General features: G+C 41.3%; 1 protein-coding gene across 2 annotated transcripts in view; it reads left to right on the top strand.

The window, feature by feature from the left end:
- Positions 1-10,786, top strand: part of LOC102191977 (neural Wiskott-Aldrich syndrome protein-like) — a 27,626-nt gene extending 16,840 nt beyond the window's left edge. For both annotated transcript variants that reach the window (XM_005747613.2, XM_005747612.2), the window contains 6 exons: positions 1,185-1,386; positions 3,206-3,248; positions 6,213-6,366; positions 8,381-8,982; positions 10,071-10,179; positions 10,619-10,786. In XM_005747613.2, the coding sequence (XP_005747670.1) occupies positions 1,185-1,386; positions 3,206-3,248; positions 6,213-6,366; positions 8,381-8,982; positions 10,071-10,179; positions 10,619-10,680 (1,172 nt within the window). In that variant the 3' untranslated portion in view covers positions 10,681-10,786. The remainder of the gene's footprint in view (positions 1-1,184; positions 1,387-3,205; positions 3,249-6,212; positions 6,367-8,380; positions 8,983-10,070; positions 10,180-10,618) is intronic.
- Positions 10,787-18,107: the final 7,321 nt, after the last annotated feature.

The following is an 18,107-nucleotide window of genomic DNA, read 5'->3' as shown; positions in this document are numbered from 1 at the left end:
ATCCATGTCTTCTTTGGTGCATTTCGATGCACCCTCCAATCGGTGGGGCGGGTCAACCAGAGTAGGCCATGGGGGTAGCGGCTTGGGTCGACAAATGTGGCCAAACCAACGGAGTCGGCGGCGCTGGATTAGGTCGCCGATCGTCAGTTGGCTGCCACAGCTGGTGAGGATGGTGTCATTCGAATGACTGTCGTGAAGGGAAACGCCGAGAATGCATCTAAGGCAACGCATTTGGAAAACTTCGAGCTTGCTCAGGTCGTGTTTGAGCATTGTCCACGTCTCTGCGCCGTAAAGTAGAATGGGCAGGATCAGGGTTCGGTAAAGGCAGATCTTTGTCGCCAATGAGATGTTGTTCTTCTTCCAGACGCACCAGCGCAGGGAAGCAAATGCTGCCGCCGCCTGCCCAATTCTGGAGCGTATCTCCACTGATGATGCCACTTTCTTCTCCTCGACGAGGGACCCCAGATATTGAAATTGTTGGACTTGTTTGATCTGCACACCATCGAGGTGGACGATCGTTGGTGAGCCGTCGGTGGTCAGGACTTTGGTCTTCTCGGCGTTAACCTTGAGGCCATACAGTTTGGAGTGCCGGGCAAAGTCATAGAGGATGTGAGTTGCCTCGGTGTCATCTTCGGCAAAAATGGCGCTATCGTCAGCGAACATTAGATCGGTGATAAATCGATTGGTCGAGGCTTGGACTCCGCGGCGGCCCTCGAATGCTTTGCGCATTATCGCATCGATGACGATGTTGAACAACAGCGGTGACACCACATCGTCCTGCCGGGCCCCTGTCATGATGGGGAATTCTTCGGACACTTCGTCATGAATGCGTACCTGGCTGGTCGAGCCATCGTAGGCGGTTTGTAGTAGTTCGATGAAGATCATCGAGCTACTTCTGATGAGTTGGCGATACTCATCTGTATCATCAGCATATATCATCAGTACTTATCACACTCACTCTGTATTTTGTCTCTCTCTCTCTCACACACGCTCGCACACACACACACACACACACACACACACACACACACACACACACACACACACACACACACACACACACACAGAGATACTTTTTGGCTGAATATGTGACAATGAAAATCTGAGTTGTTAAAAATCATTAAAAAAATTATAGTGGTTGTTACTTTTTCAACTCTTTCTGCTAACTTCCTCCACATGCACAGGCCCAACTCTGCATGTGGCCACAGTAGACATAAAGAACCCGGAGATCAACAATGTCCGATTCCACAACTCCCACAGCCATCAACAGCCATATCACATCAACAACATGCTGAGCCACAGCGGCCTGAGCCGGAAGGACAAGAAAACCAAAGGCAAGAAGAAGAAGCTGACGAAGGCCGATATCGGCACGCCGAGCAACTTCCAGTGAGTCCGAGTCACACCACACAGTGTACTGAGTGCTCCAGTGCTGAGCAAATAGGACTTTTTTTTAATTTATTGAACCAAATCAAATGTCTAAAATAATGAACATATTTTATCATGTAGTTAAACTTTTTCATCTGTTGATGGAGAAAATTTCTTATTATTAATATTTATTATTGCACAATCAAATTTTGACAGTTTAGTAACTGCAGTTCTTCCATATGGGCAAGCTGGTCTTGTGGCCATTCTGCTCTCTTAAGGCCTTTTGTCTTGTGGCCAAACAGATTTCAACTGCAGTATCCTAGATTTAACCTGGCAACAGTAGTCCTAGTTCTGCTGTGGAGATCTGCTGTGAGTGGGAGAGCAGAACAAGGACCACCAGCTGCAGTCTAAGTTGGTGTGGTTGAAAATTGTCTACGAGATGTAGCTGATTATTTCTCTGTTGTTTACTGTCACAAGGGTAGGGGTTAAAAACGTGGTCCCTTTAGCACATGTGCATATATATCCTCACATATGCACACATACCACGCTGTGAAACCCACAAATATGACCTAATTCACACCTCCAGCTCATAGTTGATCTCCAGAGTAGGGCTGTTCGATATAACGATATATATCGGCTGACGATATAAAAACGTTTATCGTTTCATTTTACGCTATCGCTTGTTTTGTGGTGTCGCAAAATAAACTGTTTACGGCAATATTTTTTCATCGTTTTGATGAAATTTCTTAAAGTTCTCTCTTTCTCTTATATTTAATATAACCACACTACAGACGGACAAGTGCCTGTTTTTATGCGTTGTCGTTAGCAACAACGACGGTAAAACCACCGCGTGTCTGCTTGTTTATTTTCCACATAGACCTTTCAGAATAAAGCTCAAGATCCTGTTGAGACCTTTCAAAATAAACTGAATGACGTGAAAGAGTATGCAGAGTGTTTATGGATGAGAAGCAAAGCCGTCAGGTGCTAGAAAACAAACCTTAGACTCAAACGTTAGAACAGGCTTTTCCCCGCAGCACGCCGTGTAATAAATACTTACAAAGAAAACTGCGGCTGTTACAACTTATGTCTAAAAATGTATCGATTCATCCATTGGTTAAAACACTCGACTCCAGCTACATGACGCCCAGCTGGAAACACTTCCCACAAGTCGAGCTGCCCGAGATTCACAGAATTTACAAAAAATGTTAAATTTTTGTGATTTATATCGTTATCGGGACGATAGATGTCTTATATCGGGATATGAGATTTTGGTCATATCGCACAGCCCTACTCCAGAGTGGGAAGGCTACTATTCCCAGCTGCAGGTAATCATGATAGAGTTGTAGCTCATCCAGCCAAAAGATTTTCTGTGAAAGCAGCTGAATCAAGGTCACCATAACAGTGACCAGTGGATTGTGTCAGGTTACATTTCACCGCGTGTTATATTTGTATAACTATGCATGTGACGAATAAAGAATCTTGTATCAAGCTTGCTGATTGGAAAACACAACATTAGAAAGGCTGGTGTTAGCTGGTAGGCAGAGACTGAACAGCAGAAAAGGAAAAGTCTGCTTTACACACCCTAAAACTTGAAACACAATGACAAATGATAAAGTTTTTGGACTGTGGTGTCTGTACAGTCTGATCTAGCAATGATAGGCTCCTTTGTGGCAACAGTGAACATGTTACATTAACGTCTGAGAGCCTTCAATGGCCACATTATCAGAGTGTAGTGTGTGCATTCACTGTGTATCATGTGCACATGCTAAACAGCTGATGTTCTTCTGTGTACTTACATACGCGTGTTTGCATGATCTCACTACACATCTGTCTTCTTCAGGCACATTGGTCATGTGGGCTGGGATCCAAACACAGGTTTTGATGTGAGTACCCCCCTTTGTATGTACACACACAAGCAAGCACAGTAGTGACTTGTGTGGTGGCTGCTTGATGAAATCGCACAAATTTGGCTCTTGTTGCTTCCTGCTCTGCATCTGAGAACCTGCACAGAAGGAATTTGCAGATTTTCTGTCAGGTCAAAAAAACATCTGTAGGTTATATCTTTGTAACGCTGACTCTGTGGGCAATAATGTAGCTGTCACGCTGTCTTCCGCTTTCCTTGTACTGGCAACATTTACTGTGTGTTACTGGATCATTTATGATACATTACTATATGACTTGCAATTAATTAAAACGTACTTGTTTAAAGCTTTATGTGTCTACTTTACAGACCCAAAATGTATAAGGATGATGGATTCAGACTTGATTAGGCCCAGATCAGTCATGTCCCTGCAAGTCCCATTCAGATACATTTTGGATCCATTCACAGTTACTTATTGTCCCGACAAGATCAGGATACACTTTTAGAAATTGCTCAACCTTCCAAAATTATACAGAAATATCTAAAATGTAGTTGACCAACATGTAGATCGCTCTCTAAAGGCTTCTGGCATTGTTTTTAGTTAAATTTAGTATTTAAATTTAGTTTTGTGTTTTTGTTTTTTTTTAGCTTAATGTAAAACTGTTACTGTTAGCAACAGTTAAACACCTCTCCTGTTGCTGTAAGAGAGCCATCATGTGTCAGTGAAGTCTGATAATAGACAAAATTATACAAAGTTCCACTGAGCAACATTAAAGTATTTTTTTCTGTAAATCACATTAAGCATTTTTATCCAAAATTATTAACAAGTAAAGACTGTTTCTGTTGTTTTCACATTCAGTTGTTATCAGAAGCTTGCATACACTCAACATGGGCGCGAATGTTTTGGTAATTTTGGGCTTTTAATGGTTTCTTTGAAGTGTTTTTCCAAGTTGGAATGAATGTACAGCATATAACCTTAATGATTTAAAAAAAAAGATGCAGATGTTGGAGTTTATTTTGGGTTTTCTCTAATCCAGACCTGTGTCAGTTATCTTCTCTCCAGCTGATCATATCATATGCGTTACAGAAGTCACATTTTGTCTAAAGATTTCTGAAGAAATAGACCAATGTGTTAAAAATGGCTCACAGCAGTTATACTGCACATCAGGCTGTGCACAGGAAATGAATCGTACTAACAAAAAACTCAGTTGCTGCTAAAACATCTATTTTAGTAGCATCCTTTAAACAAAACCTGTAAGGTTAGTATAATCTTTAAAGCTTCGATAAATGTTTCTAATGCACAGAAGCATAAGAAAAATAAAAATACCTGATTGGATACCAGGAATCAGGGTACAGCCAGTGTGCATTTCCTGCTGCTCACCACAAGGTGTCACACGGCACTTTGAGCGTCAGTCTGAGCTCCTGCACTGCGGACAAATTAAACACTCATCAGACCTAGAACATGAGGAAGTCTATTATTAGTTTAAAAAAAACAATCCAACATAAACAGGGAGCTGTTTAGCTTTTAAAACCAGTTTTATTCAGTTAAAGGATCTTTAAAATATAAAGCACTTTGAGGCCACTGCTGGTGTGATTCAGCTCTATATAAATAAGACTAAATTGAAACTGAATTGAAGATCTTCAGCAGGAGTTAATATTTCCATAGACAAACAGTGACAGTAAGTAACATACCAGGTTAAAGGCTTAGCCCGGATACATCTTTGTCTGCAGGCAACTGCAGACTCGAACAGCAAACTTACCTGTTCTTCCATATTTACTTCAGTCCTTTGTTTTGTTTTTTTGTTTGTTTGTTTTTGTCTGCACAGCATAAAAAAATCAAAAGAGGAAACTGTAAAAGTATCGACAAAAAGATGTGAATTAAACTGCAAGCATTATGACATTCACAAAACAAGCATCGTGTTTACCTTTCTGGACCAATGTCAGTCATCTTCAGTGAAGACAGTGAAATCTGTCACATACATCCACACAGAAACCAAAGAACACACTTTACAGCCCAGCAGAGTTTATATTTTAAATGTCATGTAGTATCACCTGTTATTTCTCCACTACATTGTATGAGAAAGATGACACCTGTGGCAGCCACCTAGTGTTTTGGTGTTCAGGGCATTTATTTTTAGTTCATATTGTTTTATATCTCTGTGACTATCTCACAAACAAATAATACGTCCACTCCAACTGTGTGGAAGCTTTAGGTAGTTATATTTAGGGCAATATCCCACAGTGACAGCTACAAATAAGCTAAAAAGATGTGATCCTTTTGTAGATTTCAAATAAAATGAAAGGTAAGCTGATGTAGTAAATATTCTTTTATTGGATTAGAAAATTGTACACTATAGTTTTCTTTAGATTTTGAATATATCGGAGCATTAAACAGGCGGATGTGTTTTTGGGTTTGAGGGTCCAACAGGACAGAGATGATACAGAAACATGACATCCTTATAAAGTTCACACTTTAAGTTTATGAATGTGCAACGTTTCACAGTTCTCATTCTCTAGTTACTTGCTGGATGAAAACATAATTTTGACTTATAAACACATGGACATACTTCATATAGAGAGGAAAAAGGGGGAAATGGGACATAAACTCCTGCACAAATGCTGGGCTTTATAGCAATGATGACGGGCTCAGGTTGTGTGATATGAGCAGGACAGAAACACCACAGAAGGGGAAGAATGACAAAGTTGATTCTGATTGATAAGACTTTGATTTACCTTGTATCTGGGTTTACATGTTATTGATATACAGACATATCTACTGTCTCTTTCTGCTGCCATCAGACATTAAAAAGTATTAGATGAAGTTTACGTCACTGTTACCAACGCCCATATTAACGGCCACCCAAGTATTTTTGTTTTTCTGTGGCTAAAGTCATATTTGAGTTGCTGGCCTGGTTTTTGCACCATAAGGTCCTTCATAAGGTCCTCCCCAGCGTAAAGCGTATTTTAAAATATACTTTGTCAACAGCTGAATAACCTGGACCCTGAACTGAAGAACCTGTTCGACATGTGCGGCATCTCTGAGGCTCAGCTGAAGGACAGAGAAACGTCCAAGGTCATCTACGACTTCATCGAGAAGAAGGGAGGGGTGGAGGCAGTCAAGAACGAGCTGAGAAGACAGGGTGAGCACACACACACACTCACACTCACACTAACCTACCTGTGAACTGAACTGATAATTACAAATTGTTGAACAGTATAAAAAAAAGTTTTAAGTTCCCATTTTTTGTCTTTCACAGAGAAATAGAAATTGTTGAACTAGAAATAGAAATGTCTTTGTTCAAAAATGTACTGTGAACACAGAAATGATACAGTATATTAATTACATTTTTTAAATTAGAATAAAATGCTTATTTTTTTTTATTGTGTTGTTTACCACTTCCAAAACACATAGCTATTTCATCGTTTTGGGGATATTTCATCATTAAAAAAAATAATTAATAACTGAATAAATGCCAGATTTAAGTGAAATGTTCATAAAAATCCAGTTGATTCTCACTGGTCAGTGTATGAAGTCAGAGATCTGATGTTTTGAACTTTTATAAATTCACGTTGCAGTTCTTCTCACGGTTTTATCTTGAGCTGCCACCTGCTTCCTTTTTTCACATCACACAGCAAATATGAGCAGATCAAGTGCTTTTCTGAGTCTGAATTGTTATTTTGTGAAACGTACTCAGATTCTTCTGTCCTGACTGTTTGAATCATGTTACCATGGACTAGTTAGAAAAGAGGTGTTTGAATTTAGGACAGTGCCAGCGTATGTGTTGGTGTAAATTGAACCCCTCTTTAATTACCTGTTATATTTTAATAATGCGAGTCGTTCCCTCATTTATCTTTAATATTTTATAAGAATTTTATTTTTTTTAGTGTTGCAGACTAATACTGGTTAGTTTATAAAATGCCTTGTTTGAGAGAGTAGCCTGTAGTATGAAGTTAGTTTAGCATGCACATGATATATTTTACTCATGTGGCTTCAAATATTTCAGGTATCTACAGTCACATGAAGGTGGTTTGAATTTAGTAAGACAATCTGTGGTTACTTAATCTAGTTAACTTAGGAAAAGTTGGTGTAATCAGCATTATATCACTGAGAAACATCGACAGGGATAAGACTCTAAGCTCTCAAGTATCATTTTACTTGGTGCATTTCAGGGAAAGATAAAGACTTCAGACGATCTCTAAAGTTTCCAGGGATTTAGAGGTTTTTAGGTTCTTCCTAAAAAAAATTCCAGTGAGCTGATTGGTCGATAGATGGTGATTTCTTACAAGTTTATCTCTTGTGTCAAACACAACCTGCTCTGCAGCAGACTGGGCCTGCAGCATAAGTAATTGTTGCAGTGTGGTAAGAAGGCTACGTTCAGACTGCAGGTCTTAATGCTCAATTCCGATTTTTTTGATCAAATCCGGGTTTTTTTGTCTGCTTGTTCACACTACAAATAAAATGTGACCGCAAACGCGCTCCAGTGTGAACCCTCAAAGTGGCCCACATGCGCAAAAGAAGATGTCACACACAACGCGCCGTTTAGACCCAGACCAAACGGTATTGTTTGACTGATGGCCGTTAATATAAAGACTTGTTTCGAACTTTACGTTTCCCAATTTTGCTTTAAGTTATTAAGTTATTTTGTTATTTACATTTGGCCTGATGATTATCCTTATTGCTGTTTTAGAGAGGAGCGGCGCTTCAAAGGATAGTTGCAGATTTCTGTCAGAATCTGCAGATTATACAGTACAAATAAAATGTTCACGTTTCTCCAACGTTGTCTTCACAACAGTTTCACTGACATCTACACTGGATGGCCAGGAAGCGTTCACAATGTCTCCGGCGCTGAGAATTAGCGTCTGTCTTGTGTCAGTGACGTAAAAGTAGGATTTAATGCGACATGACCGTTCAAACAGCAGTCGCTTTCTGAAACATCAGATATGTATCGGATTCAGTACCACATACGACCCAGATCGGCTTTGAAAGGCGCTTTCGCCTGCAGTGTGAACGTAGGCTTAGTTACTTTGGGGCTTAGTTACTTTTCTGAGCTCCAGATCTAGATGTTTCCCCAGATCACAGTGCTGCAGCAGAGTGGAGCAAAACTGCACAAGAGTTAAACGTAGGATGTTTCTTGTTGTGTTCTATTTCTACAGCACCCCCTCCACCACCTTCTCGAGGCGGCCCTCCGCCTCCTCCCCCGCCGCCCCACAGCTTGGCTCCACCCCCACCTCCACCTTCCAGAGGAGGCCGAGGAGCCCCTCCTCCCCCTCCTCCATCCAGGGCCCCGGCCTTAGCCCCGCCTCCACCACCTCCCTCCAGACCGGGAACTCTGGGTGCCCCACCTCCCCCACCTCCACCCACCAGGGGAAGTCACCAGCCGCCTCCTGCATCCCACCACCACCACCAGTCTCCCCCTCCTCCTCCCCTTCCTTTACATGCCTCTGTTACTCCCCAACCTCCACCCCCTCCACCTCTCCCAGTGGCACAGCATTCTGTGGTGAGCAGCACTCCTGCACTGCCACCTCCCCCTCCTCCTCCCCCACCTGGCCCACCTCCTCCTCCAGAGCCAGATAGCGTAGGTGGGGGTGGAGACTCGCCTCATTCACCAAGTCCAAGTGGGAAGTCGGTGCTGTTGGAGCAGATTAGAGGAGGAACCCAGCTGAAGAAGGTGGAGCAAAACAACAGAGTGCCAACTTCTAGTACTGGACGAGATGCCCTGCTGGACCAGATCCGACAGGGAATCCAGCTCAAGACTGTGAGTCAGTCCCTTTGATCACTGCGATCACTACAATAATACATAATTAATACTTGAGGCTTTATTTGCACATATGAAGACAGCCTTTTTTTGTTTCCTTTCGTTCTGGGGTTGTTGTTTTTTTTGTGAAAACCCACATTGTAGTTCCTGGTAGATTCTTCATAAGCTACTTGGAAATTTTACTACTTATTAGCCAGCTAACCACAGTCTCAGATAAGCCCACCAAAATTACCAGTGGAATGTTTTGTTTTTGTTGTTTACTGCTTAAATCAGCCTGTCCACTGTCTACTCCAAAACTAAGCTTTTCCTATATTCAGCCCTTTTTAGACAAATCTTTTATGGCAGTGTAAACGTATCTATGCATTTCATACAGTCACTCAGTCTGCCTTTAAGTCAGACTTAAAAATTAATGTAATCAAGATCCTTTGTGGAAAAAGATGTATTCAGAGATCTGATGTTTCCCCATTTGTTTTATCTACTTCATAATCATAATCTATTTTGTAAAACTGAACCTAGGTCTTATGTTATAATTAAATTATGAGGTTTTCTACAGTGTATATAAAGTACTGCAGTGTGGGCATAACATTCAACTAATTTAGCATGATTTTTAATTTGTATAATGAGAGTTTATGTTTTGGGTTGTTTGTCATTTAAAGCAAATTCCATAAATATCTTTTGCAAATGTGCCTTTGTGAAGACTATTCAGAAAACAAGTGGACATGTAGTGAATGGACATGGGTATTTCAGCAAAAATACTACTTGATGTTCCACTTTTCATCCCGAGTTTTTCCACCTCACCCCCAAAAGCTTCTGCTACTACTGGCAAAAGGTGGCAGTGAAGAAACCCTACTAGACTACCAACCACGAGAAAAGATGCATTTTAAGACAATACATTTTTAATCTACCTTTTCATATGAGCAGTTTTCCATTATAAATGTCTAAATGCCATAAGATTCATTTAAAGTTAAAACGTTCATCTTAAAACAATAATGTGAAGAGCAAACTCTGAACCACAACTTTCCTCTGGATTGTGTTACAATGCTACAATGTTGCAATTCTTTTTATGTATTCTGTTTGTCTGTTCCCAGGTGTCGGATCATCCAGAGTCCGGCCCTCCGACACCAGCTCCAACCACAGGCATTGTTGGTGCTCTCATGGAAGTGATGCAGAAGAGGAGCAAAGCCATCCATTCCTCAGGTAGCAGCCTGAAAATGTTCCTTTTTCTGTCAGTCGATTTTCTCCATGGACCTTTCAACCTGTTGTTCATTGTTTATTCTTTAAGTTTTTCTTCTGTTGTTGAAATCAGAAAAATTACCAGTGTTTCAGTTTAGTTTTCTCATCAAACATGTAGTCAAGTACTTATCACTGCCCCACCTCTCACGTGTGTGTGCGTGTGCGTGTGTGCGTGCGTGTGTGTGTGTGTGTGTGTGTGTGCGTGTGCGTGTGCGTGTGTGCGCTATCCCTGAATGCACATCAGGGAGACTGAGCAAAGGTTACCATTGGGGGTGTGTGTCTGTCGGCACATGTGTGGTCATCTGTAAAGTCTGTTCACTCGTTTATTTCCTGTTTAGATTTTGATTGACTGAGCCAATATGAAAACTCTCCGCCTTCTTCATCTTAATGTTTCTTTTCTCAGATGAAGATGATGATGATGACGAAGATGAGGATTTTGAGGATGACGATGAGTGGGATGACTAATCAGCGCACACACACACACACACAGTTTCTCCTAAAAACCTAGTATCTGACTGACTAAAAATGTAAATGTTGTATGAACTTGCTGTATATTTATTTTTGCCTTATTTCTTCTCTTTTTAAAAAAAAAAAAAAAGATTATTATAAATAATCTGTGCAATACCTGATCCGTTAAATCTGGTCCGTTTGCCACACATCCTCACAACTCCACATGTCATTTCCCTCATGTCATTAGAAGCACTTAAATCCAGCATCAGCACAATGTGGAGACGGCACCAGCTACATTTCACTTTCGCTAATAGGTGAATAGAGAACACTCAACTTTGAGGAGTCTGAATCTGTGTGTGCTCCTTGAGAAATATTTGTGTGCGTTTTCATGTCTTCATTCCTTGAAAATTAAAAGGGAGACCAAATGGGCATGATCATCTTTGTGTTTGATAGCAGTTGGTTTAGTATTAGAGAACACTATTAGTTTCTTTTCATACTTTCAAGTTCCCTGCAAAATTTTGGTTGCGTCTTCTTTTTTCCCCTTTCCTTTGATTCATCTGTTGCACCATGTCCTCGACTTCCATGATAGTTTTTGTTTTTTGTTTTTTTTTTGGGGGGGGGGATATCAAGCAGGACAATGGGGTCCTTTAAAAGACTAAAAGTTGCTACTTCAGACATGACTGGTAAGTTAGGTTTTTGTTTGGTTTTTTTCATTGGATCTAGTTCTTTTTTTGCCATTCTTGTGACATTCCCTGCAGCATGTGGGTTTGCACTGCCTGTGATCCTGCATCTGTAAACATTGTAGGAAAATTACTTGTTTTAATTTTTTTTTATTGCCCTCCGGTGAGGCTTAATGCTGCATTTAGAAGCTACTGACGTCGACCAAGTGAAAAGGGAGCGAGACAGGCAGTGGTGGTGCACAGTCAATAAGAATACTAAATTGTATACCTAAATAAATGTTATTTACAGAGAGGCATTTGTCTTCTATTCTTTGTCTGAATGGTTTACAGCAGAAATTCACTGAGATTTGTCACATGGGATGTGTGTGGAGTTGGTTTCAGGGAAGAGGCTTAAAATGACTAGCCAGTTAACTCATGTGCCCAAAATATTTGCATGAACACACCTCTCCGCAGTTCCCTCACACGGACTCGTACCTACACGTACATCTAAAAATAAAATATCTATGTATTGATGGTATATACTGACCAAATGTTGATGACCCCTCCTTTAACCATACATTCTTCACTTCACTTTCGGATCACTCTGACACCACCATTATAATAGGGGGAGACTGCAACCTGGGTTTTAATCCAGGAATTCATAGAAATTAGTCAAATGAACTGGGAGTCTGCAGATATTCTTAAACAATACATGAATGATTTTGGTCTTTGTGATGCTGTGTGTTCACATCACCCCACTCTCAGAGACCAGTGCACCACTCACATTCTTCCCGAGATTACTTTTTAGTTAGTAGCTCCATTATGAGGGAGATTACAGGCAGATTCGTTCAATCAATATTGGTGATTGTGCAGCATTGTCTTATCTTTGTGACACAAAGAAGATGCATCACCAATTAGGAACTGGAGATTTATTACATCATTACTTAAAGAACAAGATTTCAGTCATTATTTCAAAAACCAGTGGGAAGTGTATTGAAAAATTAATTACCCTAAAATACTTAAAGTATTCTTAAACTAGGTTGCAAAGCCCTTGCCAGAAGATTAGAAAAAGTCACTTCATTCATAATAGGTTTTATCAACACTCAGCCAATAAAACATGCACGCTAATAATTGTAAGAGATTATTGCTTCAGAGAGAACACATCTGCAAAACGCTGTTGCAATTCAGCAACATCTTTTCGTTGGTTCTGTATGAGATGGTCATCATAATGAAGGGAGGCAGGAATGGTGGAATTTGGCAGCGCCAGACCTTATTCCACCTCTTTCCTTCTCCAAGCTCACCAAGGAAGCAGTTTCAGCCTTTGTCCATGCTCTTAGGAGGTTAAGGTGCAATTCCTGAGCTTGGAGAAGGTTCTCCCTTGATAATCTTCACAATGTGTGTAGCTTTTCTCTCTGGTCCAGAAAGTACAAAATTTCTCTTTTTGTTCTGGGCTTGGACCTCCCCCAGTTTCCGTAAGTTAGGTCCTAAACCCCCTGCGGCTTCCTGCCGAACAGTAACTCAAAGAGAGAAAATCCCATGGAGGCGTGGGGCATCTCCCTGCTGCAAACAACATAGGTCTAACCAGTGACCATTTTGCTCATCCTTGTGAATGAACTTACGAATCATGGATTTTAAAATCTTATTTAGCCGTTCCACCAACCTGTCAGTCTGAGGGTAGGTGAAACAGATCTAACGCCCAATAATTCACATAGTTCTTTTAGTGTGTGAGTATCTCCTTCAGAATGCCAACTAAAGAGAAAACCTGAAACAGTGCCTGCGCAAGACTTTTTGCAGAAATGTTGCACAGCAGCCCTTCTTTGTGATATTGTATTGCATCCTTTAGAACTAATAAAAAGCGAGTGAAGTGCCCGATGAGGTCCGTGCCAATGCATTAAAATTGGACCTCTATTAAAGGTAACAGGTGGCTGGCTGGTTCACCAGGCAGCAACAGAAGCCACTGACACGTCTCTGCAATGGCCTGAAAAACCTCCAGGAAGGCCAGTGGTTGTCCCCTTCATCTGTTAGAGTGTCACTGTGGGTTCCAGGAGGGGCAGCGGTGGTGCCCAGGAGGTGCCAGGACGAGCAAAACAGATTGCCCAAAACTTTGGTGTAGCACTCAGCCTGGTTCTGCTACCGTTCTAGCTGTTGTTGGTGCACTGCCATCTGTTCCATATGCAGGGCGGTAACTCAACCACGATCTTGGCGCATTCGCTGGCTACGCCAGTTGCTGGTCCATTGGCATCACTGTGTAAGTAAGACCCGTCACACTCAGCACTGTACTATGAGTGACAATTTATTTATAGTGCTTTATATACAATAACAGAGGTGTAGCTTTTCAGCTTCTGTTGGCTAAGTTTGCCCTCTTCTTGTCCTCTGTCTGCTCCCACTCCTCTCTTCTGGGTCCCGGCATGCTACTCAAATAGTGGCGACATGATGAAATTAATGAGAGACAGCTGTGACCTCCAGCCTTCCATAGCACTGCCCCCTGAACCCACTGTTACACCCCGCCCCTTCAGCTGAGACACAAACCATACCCCACCACACCTACTATTGCCTGGTTTGAGTCACTAGAGTCAAACATCTCGAAATCTTTATGGAAAAATAAACCATCACAAATAAGTTTAAAAAAAATATACGAAAGACAAAACCCAATGTTGGTCTAAATTAAGCTTGTTAGACAGCCCATGGCTGAAACTAGAACAACTCTGTGGAAAAGTGAAAATCTGCCTTTCATGAGCTCCAGTGTTAAGCATCATAGCTGTTTTAAAAGCCATAAGAAAGAGTGCAGGAATTTCAATTTTTTGATAAACAAAAACAAAACAAAAGTAAAAATTTAAAAGCAGTAAAAGTAAGACTGACATTGTGTCTCTGTCAATGATGCTGCATCTCCAGCAGACAACAGCAAAATAGATGAAACTCACTATCACAGGCTGGTAGAAGATCTCTAACATCTTGCTGCACACATTAATGGATCTGAGCTTCCTTAGAAAGTACATTGTGCTCATCCCCTTCTTATACACAGCATCACTTATGGTCCTCCAGTCCAGTCCGTCATTCAGGTGAATACCCAAATACCTGTATCTGTCTACTGTTTCCACCCTAGTTGTATTGGAGATTATGTATCGGAATTTCAGGAGCAGGACCACGCCTCCAAACACGCTCCTTCCGGTTGTCATCTGTATAGGTTCCCCCAGTTCTGCAAACTGTTCATTCTCATTTACGTGCCCCACCCTCCCTCCCTCCTTGTTTTCAATTCTTTAACTTCTTCATTTCTATTTAGTACATGGGGATCTGCCAGGCGTGGGAGCTGTCGCCAATCCCCTTCGAGGCCTTCCCCAATCCACAGCTCAATTCATGTCAAAGCATTTACTTTTACCTACTAAAATGCTGTTAAACCTAAAATGGGGACGTGGGCCCAGCTAGTGAAGTTTTTATTCTCTGGAAGTCAACCGCCATCTTTTTTGTCTTGCTGAGATTCAGATGGAGGTGATTGCTGCCTGCCCACCAGCTCCCTGTACTCTGACTCCTGCCCACCCTAAATGCACCAAACCACTGCTGTGTCTTCAGAGACCTTCTGCAGGTGGCATGTTTCACTGTTGTACTACAAATCCGAGGTGTAGAAGGTAAACAGGACATAAGAGGTGACACCCATCTTGAGCAGCTTCTCACTCAGCAGAAGTAGTTGGATGAAGGCACAGGAATATAAAAAGAAACATGATACTTGCATGTCACCAGTACCATCCTGGTGAGAGTGACCATGCTGCAACAGGTAGACAGCAGTATCATCCACCCCCACAAGAGGCTGGAAAGCAAACTGAAGAGGGTTGAGAACATGTTTCACCTGCAAGCTGAACCAGTCTCCTCAGCACCTTGATGACATGTGATGGTCAATAATGGTCTGAATTCATTAAGGCCAGAAGGGGTGGCTTTCTTTGGTACTGGCACTGACAGTCAAGCGTCAGCCAGCAGAGGTTGCATGAGGAGAGGAGGGCTGCTGAGACAGGGCAATGACGGGGAGGGGTCAAGCTGTTCTAGCACTGAAAGCAAGTCTTCACCAGTTTTTCTCACAAAGGTGGTCTCAGTCTGGAGCTGAAGGGGTGCAGCAGAGGAGGATGTGGATGCAGGGAGGTGTTGATGAGAGAAAGAGGGGATCCAATTTACTTTGCACACAGGTATGTTGATGAGTGTGTTTGTCAGCTGCTCACACGCTGACTGCTGGTGAGGCAGGTTGGTAACACCTGGCTGTGTCTGTGGCTGCTGGCATGGCTCTGTCACAGATGAATGAGAAGAAGATGGCTGTATCTGATCTGGCCTCACACAAAGCTTCTTGGCTTGTTGAACTTCCTGTTCAGTCTTTTTTGTTTCAACAAATCTTTGAAATCTTCTCTCACTTGTGCTAGAGGTGCAATGTCAGATTCTCTTTCTCTTTTTGCCCTAAAAACAAACACCATAGAATTTTCAGGAGCTGATACAAACTTTTTTCAGTGATCTTTTCATCATTCAGTTCAGTGATGCACACGTGTACGGACTGCATGTTGGCAGTTTGGACATACGTAGTGTCTTTGGTGGACCAATCAGGATTCTTTTTGGTGTGACAGCATCTTTCTGTTTCTGCCTGACTGAAATATGTGGCCTTCTGTTCATTTGACAGTAACTTCCACTGTGGACAGAAGATCATAAGAACACACTGTCAGCATGCATAAGTACACAGCTACACTGCTACAACACATAACTATAGGACAGCTGCTACACATGCACAAACACCAGCATAAAGCATGAACAGATACGTATATATATGCAGATTTACACACTTACACTCGTTCCCACAACTGCATTTACCGCTGCACTTCTAGTGATGTTCAGCTCAGCCATGACCTTTGACCTCTGCTCTGTCAGGTACAGCATGAAAGCATTTGGTGGCTTCTTAATATATGACCACTCTTCATCCTGCTGGGATTGATGCTTTTTTTTTGCTGCAGGAATAAAATGCAGAGTAAAAGCACGTGTTACCTCTGTATACAACTGTGAGGAAAGTAGTTTAAAATAGTGGAATAAACTCCACTTCCCATGACTATCCAATAGGAAGCAGTGTATGGGTTGATGCAAAAGCATGCAGTATTCTGGCTGATGTGCAACTATAACAACAAAACATTACAAGAAAACAGATTTTCAAGATGTATCCTATATAGATATAAACACACATATTACTTTAAGAGTGCATTTTAAAGAGGACCATGAGGTCACAGAGAACCTGGTGTGAATTATTATGAAGGAATTTATAAATGAAAAGTTACTGAAGATGTGACACGTTTTCTTTTTCAAAGAAATTTGCTCATGGAGTTATCTTTGACCAAAACTTATAAATTACCCTAAGTGGAGATTCTGTTCATGCAGTTGCTTATTAATGAGACCTTTTACATCCAGGTCATGACCTTTGACCTTCTTCTGATGTATTGTGGATAATGTTCAGTTCTAGTGTTATTATTAGTTGGGGTTTAGTCTAGTTAATATTGTCATTCATGCTCTCTGGTTTATGTGTCATTTTCCTGTTTAGGTCTGCCTTGTCCTCTATGTATAACTTTTAGTTTAGCCTCATCCCCCTTATCTGTTCCCATGTTCCTCTCCTTGTGTTCCTTTCCGTTCCCCCAGTCTGTCATGTATTTCATGTCTGCGTGTTCCACATCCTCTTGCCAAGCTTGTGTTGTCACGTCTACATCTCTCCATGTTTTCTGTTTTATTTCGAAAGTCTTGTGTTTCCATGTTTAGTGTGTTTAGTTCTGCTTCCCCTGTGGCGTCAGGTTAATTGGTGACAGTTGTGTTTCTCCAGGTGTTTCCACTTTCCACTACCCCATTACCTTTCCATGTTTAAGTCCTCTGTCTTCCTTTGTTCAGTAGTCAGTTTGTCTGTTTGCCTTGCTTAATGTCACGTCAGGTCCTAATCATTCCAAAATTCAGAAATGTCAGCGAAACATCAGGGTTAAATCAGGGTTAAATCAACAAACAATTAACCCCTTAGCAGTCCTACAAATTTACAATTAGTCCCCTAAACCATCCAATGTACCGTGGGCGGTACATCCGACTGCTAACAGGTTAAATCAACAATTTAAACATAAATTTTCATCACTTGGTCCCAGGTGGAGCGTGGAGTGTCATTCCAGACTCCTCCTGGGGTCTCCTGTGAAGGCCCTGCCATTTCTTCCTCCCCTCGGACAGCCTCACCACTGAGCACAGCTTATGGGCTCATATGATAGTTGGTTTTTTTTGTTTATTTGGTTTCTCCTTTCCTTTTTTATTGTCATTACCCTATAAGACTGGCGTTGGTTGTCACACTTTTCAATCTTGCATGAATTGTTGATCATTGAAACATTGTTCAATAATCATTCTTTTATTAAATCAAAGCTTCAGATGCTGGTTCAAAATGGGTCTCTAACCCTAACCAAAAAAAAGTAATTAGCACTCTGTCACTGTGTAGCAACCAACCCCATAGCAGGGTTGGTTGTTACACACCTCTTTATAAACCTAGCTACCACTAGCTTTAATTTGCTAGTGAAAAACTGACTTCACCTTTTTAATAAGTGTCCATATTTATATAATGGCTAATGTTTTGTGATCTATCATTTATTTCAGATTTATTTATGTAGGTAGTCCCTTTGAAATTTAATGTCTCATGTAATATAATAAGGAAAACCATATGAAAAATTACTCTGACCCATGACAATTACATAAAACTTCTTCCTCTCAAAGTTTTATGTTGGGTCCACAAATTCACCAGTAAAAAAAAAA

This window comes from Pundamilia nyererei, unplaced genomic scaffold (genome assembly GCF_000239375.1).
Source record: "Pundamilia nyererei isolate P.nyererei 1_Seehausen unplaced genomic scaffold, PunNye1.0 scaffold00201, whole genome shotgun sequence".
Lineage (NCBI taxonomy): Eukaryota > Metazoa > Chordata > Actinopteri > Cichliformes > Cichlidae > Pundamilia > Pundamilia nyererei.
The sequence above is the reverse complement of the archived record's forward strand: the minus strand, read 5'-3'. Positions and strand labels throughout refer to the sequence as shown.